This window comes from Citrus clementina, unplaced genomic scaffold (assembly GCF_000493195.1).
Source record: "Citrus clementina cultivar Clemenules unplaced genomic scaffold, Citrus_clementina_v1.0 scaffold_2, whole genome shotgun sequence".
NCBI lineage: Eukaryota > Viridiplantae > Streptophyta > Magnoliopsida > Sapindales > Rutaceae > Citrus > Citrus x clementina.
The window spans coordinates 21,137,379-21,149,738 of record NW_006262688.1 but is presented as its reverse complement, the minus strand read 5'-3'; the positions used below and the strand labels follow the sequence as shown (position 1 = coordinate 21,149,738).

Sequence of the window (12,360 nt, the reverse complement as noted above, 5' to 3'; positions counted from 1 at the left end):
AAGTTGTTGATTTTATAGGGAGTTATTAGATGTTCTTGGCTCTTACATAGAAGTAGTCAGTAGTAAAGAGATGATTATTTTCATTTCATGTATTTTAAATTATGACTAAAATGGGAAATTTAAAGGAGGGTGTTTACAAGGAGTTTTACGGGGAGCCAATAGCTACATTCTTGGTTTAAAAATAACTTATATTTTATTGTTGGGCTGAGTTTGAAAATTGTATGGATAATGGGCTGCTAGAAACAGAATGGGTCGTATACAGTTGGATGTGTACCTGAGTTTACTGACATCATCAGTTATGTCATGCTGACACTCGTACCTGTAACCCCCATCCATATTAAAGATAAAAGAATTTTTCACCTTACCACATAGCATTTTTGAGTGTATAATGCAAAGATTGATTTATAAGTTTAATACTACAGCTTAAATTCCTTTAATTTATCCATATATTTATGAATATGTTGAAAAAGTTCTATTAAGAATTCTTTGAAGAGCTTAGTCAAAAAAAAAAAAAAAATCTTTTGAAGAGCATAAAAGAAACATCTCAGAATGGTAGAATCTCAATTTTGACATCAAGTCATAAAAATAAACATTATTAGCAACAATGATAATCATGCATTATATTGGATGCATAAAACTCTAATTATACTCCAAAGCTAGTTTCGACAAATTAACTCAAAAGAAGGGTCTTATTGACATTGTCCTACTTAGAGTTTTTCTCATCTGTTCTGTTATTAACTAATTATTTAGGACATTGACATTTGCATAATTTCCATGAGCGAAATCAATGGGCTCAACAACTAATGACAACTCTTTTCTTTGCTCTCCCATCTGGAGCTCCGTGCTCATCTCCATATTGGTATGTACATTGAGCTATCCGAGCAAGATTAAAAGCTGTTTCTACAAATGGTTCAACAAATGGATGCTGATCATTAACCCATTCCTTATTCATTTTCTTCCAGCAACTGTCAATCATATTCCTTAAATGTTGTCGAGCAATCTCTTCGGATAAACCAGTCTCATGCATGTAACATAGTATCGAACTGGCAGTTTTGCCTATCTCCGATTCAGGCATTCAGCCTGTGCGTCGCATTAATATTGTTAACGAATTAACGAATTAGAGCTGCCAGTTAATTGATAGAATTTGTTAATGTCTTTGAAAATGATGGATTCGAACAATACCTTTGAGGTGGCTAAATCATTGGAAAGTCGAAAAATTGTGGAGGGCCAGCGAATGAGATTGTGGTATTTTCCTAAGGACTCAAGTGCCTTCTTGTTAATACTTCGACTTACTAAGAAGTAGGAATGAACTAAAGAAAGTTCTCCCGATGATGATCGCCACGCATTCTCAAGATATTCCTCAAACGTTGGTGTGTATTCATTGTAACTCCATTTCGCTTCTTGTAAAAATGATTTGCACAAATCAGCCCACTGAATGATGAAATCAAAATTAAAGTTAGTTAGAATAAATATATGTGATGAATTAAAAATTGAATATTATAGGCAATGAAAACCATTAATTCTAATTAAGTAATTACAGCTTTTGTCAGATATGGAATGATGATTTCTCCATGTTGTTTGAGAATATCATAAGCCATCTCATTGACAGTGTTGTAGAGAGCCGGAAAGCTTATATGCTGTTTGAGAATATCATAAGCCATCTCATTGATAGTGTTGTAGAGAGCCAGAAAGCTTAATTTCATATAGTTTGGAAGATCATTAACAGCATTGATATCCCATCTGGCAACATCACCACTAAGCTAGTTAGCATTCAAATATACGCATTAAATTTATACAACGGTAAACTTTACTTCATCTCTTAATAGCATTGACAATATTCAATTTATTTTCAGAAGTATTAATATTTCAACTTACCCTCCTTTGGTTCAAAAGATGATGGTAAATGGAGGGCATATTGATGACCTTTTTTTTATAATCTTCATAACAATAAATGAGAGTGAATTAAAATTTTCATACTTTCTAAGGGTAAATTGAAGATTGTCATTCTATCAGGATAAATTAAAGTTTACCTTACTATAATAATATAAATAAGTTGTGTTATTAAACTTAAAATTTTGTACAAACCTCTCAACGGCATATGTAAAAAGCTCCAGTTCGTCTAAAGTGCCATACACAGCATATATGTAATCAATTATAGTTACAAACGCTGCCACCTTCGTTAGCGCTCTTCGGCAATTACTATATTGTGGTTTAGGTACCATTCCAACACTCCAAATGAAACATTCCATTAGCCTGTCCCTTGCAAACTTCAAATTTTTCGCCAGATCAATGTCCTCCCACCACCTAATTCACAAGAAAAAGAAACCAAATTAGTTTATGACATTGAAGGTGGCGAGCCAATTTATAGTTACTGTAACTTCATCGCATATATATAAATGGTGTAAGGGGAGATTGTCAATTGTCCTTTCACTAAAATCAATATATATCACTTATTCTCTTACTGTTTTGATAATATCCAAGAATTCCTCTACTAACAAAAACTTTAAATGAAAAGAGAGATAAATGAGTTATCTACTTAATAATTTATCATGAGAATATGAAATACTTATTATAAGAAAAGTGTTTAAAAAATAAGAAAAAATATAAGAAAAATATCTTACTATTTATTTTTTATTTACACCAAAACATATTTCGTATTTTTAGTATTTAAATTTTTATTTCTATTTATTTAATAAATATAAATAAATGTATATTTAAAAATAAATGTATCATGCCCCCAATGAGTTATTACCTGTTATGAAAATAGTAAGGGGTAAGTGATATAGTCAGAGAAACACCAACAATCTTGTTTAATAGTATATATTTAGTTAGAATGGACCTTGTCAAATTTTTAATCTCTTCTTGGTAGCTTGATTGAACCCTGTTGAAATCCAGCTTTGCAAATTCAAGTAGCATGCAATTTGCGTCTTTTTTACGGTATGCTTCGGTATACCACCGCACTTCCAGCCTTCTCATTCTATAATGCCGTGGAAGCTCCAATGAGTGACTAACTAGTTCTGACATATATGGGTTTAATTTTGTTTTAAGTTGATTAAGATGTGTTCTTGAGAATGTTAGGGCCTCGTTCAGGATGTCTTCTCCTTCAAAGGCAAGATATGATGCCTCGTTCAAACTTAGCACTCCTTTGACATCCTTGTGAACAGTTTCCGTGAAGTTGCCTTCAGGCTTCAGTGTCCATGAATGTCTTAAAGATCTCTGTACCTCAAAACAGTATTGTAAGTTATTTCCTTAAACCAATAAGATGAAAAACCAGTTAAAACTATCACCTTCAATTGGAGGATATGACTGAGATTGAGTGCATGTGCGCCGCTGTAAGATAAAACTTTCAGGTATCAAGTAAAAATAAAGATGTAAGTACAACAATTAGCACAATATATAGGTGCTTTGGCCTTTATAACTCAATCTTAAAAGCAGTTAATAAAACGTGTTCGAAAGAGGATTCAAGCACACGATCAAGTGATAAAATTAAAACTCACTTTAGTAGACTGTGTTAAATTAATTTTTTGGCTCAAGGTATCAATTCATAAGGAAAAATTCCAAACCTTGAGAAATATCAAACCCGTGTTGCCTGAGCAGCCTAAATCTGAGAGCAGTAACATGGAGGTCCTTTTCGGGGTTAACATGATCATATCCTTGCCACGACAAAATTCTATGAAGGGCTCTCTTTATCTCATTTTCAAAACGGTATCCCAAGCCCAGCCGTTGGACGTCATCAATCAATTCAAGAATCGGCAACATCTCTCCGTTTTCATTATTTATCATAAATTTCACCTCCTCCTCTAGCTCCTTTGCCCTCCTCTGGTACTTGTCATCTATGAAATTTAAAGCACAATCACACAACAGTTAGAAAACCTTATAATATGCAGATCGTAACTTAAAATTTTATATTAAAATAATGTGACAAGTTTAAAATATGTCATAAAGGCTCCTTAACAAATAATTGGATGCATAAAATTTTTTAAATAGAGTGGTCTGCAATTCTTAAAAATATGAATGCGACCCAAAAAAAGGCAAAATTAATGCCGAAATTTCCTCTACTTTAATTTTATATATACAAAGATTTGGATGCCTGCATTAGAGTAAAACCCTTTGTGCAGAATACTTACAACTTGATGAGTTTTGAAGGACTGTAACAGTACGTATTCCCAAAGGGGTGGCTGGTAATTGGCCGATCGTCGATTAGCTGTTAACTGGGAAGTTTGAGGGTTCACTGAACAGCAGACCTTAAAAGCCATGGCAGCGCCATGCCTATGGAGGTTTCGTTGTTTCAAAAACCTACGTGGTTTGTAAGCCAAGAAGCTTGGATGGTTAAAGTACAAGAGATCGGTCACCATTGCCACAAAAGCAACTATCTATCCTTTTTGCCTAGAGTCTTTAATTTGATTCTTGTATTTCATGTGCATAAGTCTACACAGGTATATATAGATGGTGAAATTATTGCAATATTATGATTATTACCCAGCGAAATTGGAGAATTTTTTTTTTCTCTTTTTTAATTTTTTGTGCATCTCGGTAGATGTTAAGCAATAAAAAATCTGCATGCATGGTGGAGGTTCTTTGTAGAAAGGGGCAAAAGAATAATCCACCACCGTTTCATGATTCGAAGCTTCCAATATCATGGTGATGTACTACGTTATTAGACATTGAAGACAGAAAGAAACAATCTACAAAGGAAAATGGAACCACAAATTATTGCACGAATTTTATGTACCATGAAAAATAATTGCACCTCTTAAATCAAAGAACTTTTCGTCGGTGGCGGTGACTAGAAAGGACCATCAGAAAAATGTGGCCAAAGGGGTTGAAAGCTAAGTTTATGGTGACTTGGGATCCGACGGTGAGGGGGAAATCTTCGGATAAGTTAAGGATTACCCATTGAGAGTCCGCGTCCAAGTGGTTAATTTTAATACACAGAAAAAAAAAGTAAAAACAATTTCATATAATCTAATTAAGCTCGACACGTATCAGGTGGTACTAATTGGCTCTATTAGTGAAACGTAAATATAAATCGTCATTTTTAGCAACAAAAAAAAAATATGAATCGTCATTAATTAGATTTCTTCATGTGATATGAGAGAACTACCACAACATCGCACCTCTGCTGTATTTGTTTGTTACTCGAAGGTATTGATTCCTTCGTGTGGCCAACACCCAGTGAACAAAGTCGTTTGGCAATTGGGAGGGCATTGAATTATATTGATCCCAAAGAGTTAAAAATTGTTATCATCGAGAAGTTTCTCATGAAAATGCCCACAACAATAGAATTTAAAAATATGTACTTGGTCTTATCGTTTTTCTGATTTTTTTTTTAATTTTTCAATTCTTTTTCTAAATAATTGGCTACCCTTTGTAGATATCTTATAGTCCTACTCTACTTCTTTTTTCTTTTTTTTTTTAATTATTGTGGGAAGTAGTTACAAAAGGTTAGTGGCAACTCTTGAGTTATTTTTAAGGGTTTGAATGTTGCAATTTTTGGCTATCTATTCCAAGCCACTAGGAAATAAAAAGTAGCGAAGTTTCATTCCAGCAATTCAAGTTACAGGGGTGATGGGTTCCTCAATCAACCCAACGAATTTCAATTACTTTTTACTTCTTCACAACAAGTTCCTGCAAAACAAAAGAGTAACAACTCCCAATACGTACCACATGACATTTAAAACAATACTGATAAGATATAAATGTATTTATATGAATAAAATATAGTGTTAAACATCTCAAATTATATTTTAAAGTTTTATATCAAATAATTAGTGTAAGATATGAGGACTCCCCCTCATTCATCAATGAAGGGTAATTTAGTTTTTTTGTAAAATTCTATTTTGTTAAAAGCTACATCTAGGATGTAAGCTCACACACAACCTAGCAAGAAGAATCATTATTAGCCGCTAAGCTCACAAGCACCCAAAATCTCACCAGCCATCCAAAATTCTAAACCATGTACCAGCCACCGTCCCTTTAGGCTCCGACACTTGATTTGTGGATTTATTATTATTATTTGGATAGGACTATTTAAATTCGATAATTTCCCTCAACATCCACTTTTTTTATTAAAATAAGTACTAAATTATAACTTATAATTTTTTTATTAATTTTTAAAGATCATAAAATTATTCTTATTTAACTACTCTCTCCTCAGCGGTAACAATAGTCAAAACTTAGATAAATTTCTCAATCTTTTAATTTTTCTTTTTTATTATTTTTTAGTAAATCAACTTGATCATGCTTGCCATTCCAATTATTTCTTTTTAATTATTTTTTATTAAAATAATTTATTATGCTTGCCATTTTTTTTTTCTTGTTAAATCAACGTTCTCATGCTCGTCACTTCCACTTGCCGTTTAACAACTTTCTCATGCTCGCCACTTCCTCTTGCCTTAACACTCTGTTCGATTTCGATAGAGCATTGATTCATGACAGAAACCCAAGGAGTGGGTTTCTCTCTTTCGGTCTCTTATTTTTTCTTCATTAATTTTCTTTTTATTTTTCATTACGATTTATTTATAGGTCTCTTATTTTTTCTTCATTATTTTTCTTTTTATTTTTCATTACAATTTATTTATATTAATATTTTGTTGTTCTCCTCCTCGAGAATTTTGTTTCTATGAAATATATAAAAACACCCCCCCCCCCCCCCCCTTCTTATTTTAACATTTTGCTAATATACTATAAATTAAATTGCAGTCACCAACCCTAGGATGCAGCTAGATGCTTATTAAAAGGTGAACGAGAGAGTTATTTCACCTCTGTCGATTAACGGATTCAAAAGACAACCTAAGTCCCAGTTTCTAAGTCATCAGCAGGAGAAATGGAGAAAATTAAATTCAGCATCCAACATACATAACCTGATGAAGTACATATAACAAATAAGTAACGAACAAAACAAAAACAAAATACTCTCACTTTCAATGTACTAATCACAAGAAGTTAGTAACCTTCCAAAATTGCAAACCAAAATCTAATGCTAACAGATAACAACCATATGAAGATGTTCAACAGCACAAAACAAAATTAAAATGAGCTCAAGCGAAACTCTAAGCCTTGTCAGCCTTTGCAGCAGTGGCAGCTGCTTGTCCTCTAAGACGACCAGTCCTCCTAGCAGCAATAAGACCAACCTTTTGGCCAGGGGGTGCATCACGGCGAACCGTACTTGCATGCCCAATGTGCTGGTGGTTACCACCACCATGGGGATGCTCAACAGGGTTCATGGCAACACCACGGACCTTGGGCCAGCAGTTCCTCTTCACCCTGAACTTGTGATAAGCATTTCCTGCCTTCAACAATGGCTTCTCTGTTCTGCCTCCACCGGCAACTTGACCAATCATAGCACGGCACCCACTCGGCACAATCTTCTTGGCACCAGATGGGAGCTTAATCCTATCCGTATATACACCAACACCATCCAAATCAACAAATTAAAAGCCATTTAACAACTAATTCAAATAGAAAAATCAGAAACACCAAAAGAAGTACAATTAAAAACCATCTCATCTGCAAACTTCAAGCCAAGGGTTTTATCCAACTTAGCCAATGCCTCACTGTCGAAGCCACAATGTTGCTATAGAAAGAAATTTATTCAAAAATTCCAACTTCAAAAGCTCAGAAAGTTGAAAATAAACACGTACAAATCTCACCACTCCTGAATACAATTTAATTGTTGCTACATCGCAAGAACATACTTAAATGATACGCGACCAATATTATTTCAAAGTCCAAAAACTTTGAATGAACAATCCAATCCTTAATACATACATACATATACACATTAGAATCTCTCTCATCAAAACCAGACATCTCAGAACAACAAAACAGATAAACATTAGAGAAGACAAAATGATAGATTACCCACTGCTGAATAACTTGAACCATAAAGTTTATTAACCAAAATTACAGGTCCCAAAAGATGAAAGCCTCAATAGCTAACCAGCTCAAAACAATCAAGCACCAGTCCGATGGAACAAAGAGAATATAACCATCCAATTTACTCATTAAAAAATTTAAAAAATTAAACCATCAAACACTTCAAATTAAAACCCCCCATTTGTATTGTTCATAGATATCAAGGAACCAGAAAATAAATTAAAAAAATTGCTTACAATCCATTCGTCGAACAAGCTCATGATTCACCGAATTAAAGTTAAAATAGTTGGTCACAAAATTCTACCAAAACCCACCCATTAAAAAACTCTTACGAAGAAAAAGAAAAACAAATACAATCAAACCAAATACCAAATAAACCAAAAAAAAAGGCAATATCTTGAAGTAACAAAACAAGAGAGAGGCAGTACCTAGTAGTGTCGTTATCAGGATTATGACTAATGACAACAGCATAATCACCCGAACATCTGGCAAAGACACCGCGATCACCCACGTGATGCTCCACATTACAAACCACCGCTCCTTCAGGGATCGATCGCAAGGGCAACACATTTCCGACAACCAAAGTCGCCTTCCTTCCGCAGTACACGAACTGCCCAGTGTACATCCCTTCAGCCGCCACGAACAGCTCCTTTTGGTGCTGGTACCTAAACGGATGACGAAACGTGACCCGGGCCAGCGGGGCGCCGCGGCCAGGATCATGGATGATCTCCGTTATGACTCCCTTCAGGTAGCCGTTGCGTTCCCCGAAATCAAGCGAGCGGAACCTGGCCGGGCCCTTGCGGTGGTGTGTGTGCGACTTGAAGACGGAGCCCGCTCCCTTACGCTGTGCTCTAATGACTCGTCCCATTTGAGTCGATTCGCTGTGACTCTCTGTCTAGGGTTTTGGGGTTTTTTGACAAGTGCGGCTGGGACTCCAAACGGAGATAGTGCGAAATGCTGATTTATCTATAAGAAAGGGTTTTCTAAATTACCATATTGCCCATATGTGTGTGTATAAATTTTTTTTTTTTGGAGAGAATTTTTTTTTATATTAAGCCACCAAGAGGTGGACGGGTTAGGCGCGGACCCTGCATGTAACGTTGATTAGTAAATGACAAAATACAAATGGAGGCTATATAAACCTAAACCTCCAAATTAAAAAGTTAATATAAAAGAAAAATGCATCAATTAAAGCAAAGTCTAATATCTGAATTACTATAATCGGTTGATAACTAATGAAGTCTATTAGAAAATTGCTTGTGATACTTACAACCTGTAAGTAATTTGAAATTATTCCTAGAATGTTATTGAGTAATACTAAAGTTAGGGTTTAGATCATGTATCTCGGTGTCCTCAGGTGCAGATAAAAAAGAACCATCATCACCAAGTATTCGTCAGAACTGCAATCTTCATTTGACTGAAATTTGTAATTTAAAAGGTACCCAAAATGTTTGTTCTCATCCCTTTCTTGTATCCTTATCATATTGAGCAGGAATACAGGTAGAGTGGTTATTGAAACCCACAACTGTCGTGCCAAAATCATCTGATAAAGATCGGAAGCCTGTAGATACCCGATAATCTGAATTCTCGATAATTTGATAGGGAGATATGCCATGATCATATGGGTCAACTCGTGCTCCAGCATCCTGAACTTGCGACTCTTGAACGACGGTGACCGGTAGAGTGGGTATTGAAGCCCACAATTGTCATGCCAAAATCATCCTGAACTTGAACGGCTTTAGTAATATCAGCTTGGTTTTCCACAGGAGAAATCATGATGATCGGAGACCTAGTATCCACGATCTGCAAAGCTAAGCTCGAACGCTCTAGGCTCTAGTCTGGAGTATACCGTGGAGTGGTTGAAGGTGAAGATCTTGTTTCCTTACCCTTTTCCGTACTGGTCTGACGGGCCCCATTTGGTCGTTGCGGGCGAAGCCCTAGATTGGTTACATACATGTCTTAACAACATGACTAAGATGTTTTTAGGAAGTATAGAAAAGTGGGATTTTCACGTACACTACACTTTGCCAAAAACCGGAATCACCCACACCGATTCGAAATCCTCGCTACAGATGGACGAGTTAATGAGGCAGTGGCTTGGTCAATTCGAAGCGGCTTAGCAACTGCTGATGCAATAGAAAATAATGCTTCATTGCATTGTACAAAATTAATTAGCAAGTAAGGAAATGATATTCATATAGGAACAATAGGCGACTCCTCAGAACACCAGAAATCTGTGGTTCATTTAAATATTCTCATGGCACTCTCATTAACATATCATGTTTGCTTAACCCACAGACGGGTGTAGTCTTCCTCGACATTCAATTTAATTAAAACATGACGATTATCCAATAGAGAAATTTGAGAATTTCTTTTTAACCCCAAGGAGGTAAAAAATTTCTAAATTAATTCCATACGAGGCGATTGTAGGAAAACTTACCAACTAATGTCAGCTTGAATGGTATAGCCATCGCTTTGACTTCCTCCACAGAAAACTACATGATTGGTTCTCCCTCAAACGAAGAGACGGTTTTGACAAAAATCGTTGGGGGCGTGGGACCATTCATAATTTTGGCAAAGGTTTTTTTTTTTTTATCGGCTTATTTGGATTCCAATTAGAAGCGGAAGCCAAAACTAAAGTGTATGTCGGAATGGAAGTGGGCTGAATTTAAGGTTGGTTATGGGTTGGTGGATTGGAGGAATCATTGGTTTGGGCGTGATTTTGAGCTTGTGAGCTAAAATTGAAAATTCCTTTTTGGGGTTGAAAAGGTTGTGGTTGGTCTTGGCCTTGTGGGTTAGGAATTTATGTTTTTGTATTTAAGGGATGGGCTTCCGATTGTTGAATTTGGGCTTGACAGTTTAGATTTGGTTGGTTATGTGGTGGTCTTCCATTATAAGAGTTGGTTGGGATTTGATTAGTAGGGGCCGAAACATGTGAAGGAATGTGGGTGGTGGGGGCCGAATCTTGAGTTTGACTAGTGGGAAAGGCTAGCGGGACATGGGAAATGCTAGTGGGGGACACAATTCATGTGCTGCCGAAAGTGGCTCATGAGCATGGGGATTGCCGCAAGCGTGTAAACTTTTGGGCCAGTCTTGGTTGGATGTTTGCTGACTTTGATTGGGTTCGATGGTGGTTGTATGCAACTGACATTCGGTGGTTAATAACTGCAGCTGTCGGTGAGCACTTTCCCGAGTGCTTGCTTGTGATTTACATAAGATTTTTTGGCGTGTGGGGGTTGTTTGTGTCAGTGGTGATTGTGGCTGACTAGTGGTTACATCTTGAACTGGTTCTTGAAACAAATGGCCATAGGGCACGGGCTGGTTTTGAGGGTGCATAGGGGTTGTGACAACTGGATGTGCATCTCTCGAGTGGTCATGTATGACTTGTGTTGGCTGCAAGCTAGAGGTTGGTGGTTGGTTGGCTTGAGATGATGAAAACTCATTCACCAAGTCTGGTGATGAAAACTTGGAGTTTGTTGTTGAAGGGATGACGATGGCGGTTGATTGGCTGTGTATACGGAAGTTCGGGGTTGTTGGGGTTGGGTAGCTGGCGATTAACTCCTGTACTTTGAACGGGTTTGCCTTTGAGATCTCCTAAGAAAAGGAGGTTCATTTCTGGAAGTGGGGGGAAGAGCCAATAGTAACTGGCTGCCATTACCGTTAGCCGGTGAGATGAGAGCCAGCTCGTCTCGAGCACTACTTTCTTCCCCTTCTTCTAATAAATGGAAGGGTGATTGATTTACTACCTCACGACAGCATTCATAGTCATTGATGCCACAATTAATTGACATTTCTTTTTGTTCACTTACGGCATTAAGGTAGCGTTTACTTTTTGAATTGGATTGAGAATCTTGGAGAGTGAGAATCCTAGGGTTGGGAGTGTGGAGTGGGAGTGGGAGTAGGTTGTTTACTTACACTGGAATGGAAGCATGGAATGGAGATCAGAATCCAATTTATGTGTTTACTTTGTCTTGAATTGGGAGTAAATAGTTTTAAATTATAATTTTATCCTTATTTAAAGAATTATAATTTTTAATTACAAAACTAATAAAAAATATATTTAATGAATAATATTTATTTTATTATATTTGTAAATTTATTATAATTATTAATATTCTTAATTATGAACAATAAATTATTAATTGGAATTTTAATATAAAATGAAATGTTATTTTATTTTATTTAATATAATTATATTAAATTTATTATTATATAAAATAATAATATAATATTATTTAGTACAAAATTAATATTTTCTTAGAATAAAGTATTTATTATTATTATTAAATAAATATAGTACTATTATTTTTAAAATAATATAATAATATTATATTTATTAATTCTCTATTAATATAATAATATTATTTTAAAATAATTTAAACTTAGAATCAATGTAAATTATTATTTAGTTAAATATAATATTATTATTTAAATAAATATAATATTATTATTTAAATAAATATAATATTATTTATTTTATTT

General features: G+C 35.2%; 2 protein-coding genes across 2 annotated transcripts; both read right to left on the bottom strand.

Moving 5' to 3' along the window:
• Positions 1-793: 793 nt before the first annotated feature.
• LOC112100961 (isoprene synthase, chloroplastic-like) lies at positions 794-4,355 on the bottom strand. The gene is given in 9 exon segments (XM_024190838.1): positions 794-1,071; positions 1,182-1,431; positions 1,539-1,573; positions 1,637-1,740; positions 2,086-2,304; positions 2,840-3,192; positions 3,194-3,216; positions 3,564-3,833; positions 4,091-4,355. Coding segments are annotated over 9 exon segments (1,797 nt in total).
• Positions 4,356-6,831: 2,476 nt separating this feature from the next.
• On the bottom strand, positions 6,832-8,952 carry LOC18053097 (60S ribosomal protein L8). The gene is made up of 2 exons (XM_006447386.2): positions 8,307-8,952; positions 6,832-7,395 (listed from the first exon to the last, which is right to left on the bottom strand). Exons 1-2 carry the CDS (start codon positions 8,744-8,746, stop codon positions 7,053-7,055), a joined length of 783 nt encoding a protein of 260 aa, XP_006447449.1. The 5' UTR covers positions 8,747-8,952; the 3' UTR covers positions 6,832-7,052.
• Positions 8,953-12,360: the final 3,408 nt, after the last annotated feature.

What these genes read in the sequence shown, in the direction of transcription:
- LOC18053097 (XM_006447386.2), bottom strand. Translation starts at nt 8,746, where the DNA reads ATGGGACGAGTCATTAGAGCACAGCGTAAGGGAGCGGGCTCCGTCTTC. An exon ending in CCTGATAACGACACTACTAG is followed by an intron (nt 7,396 to 8,306) that starts GTACTGCCTCTC and finishes ATATACGGATAG; the next exon opens with GATTAAGCTCCCATCTGGTG.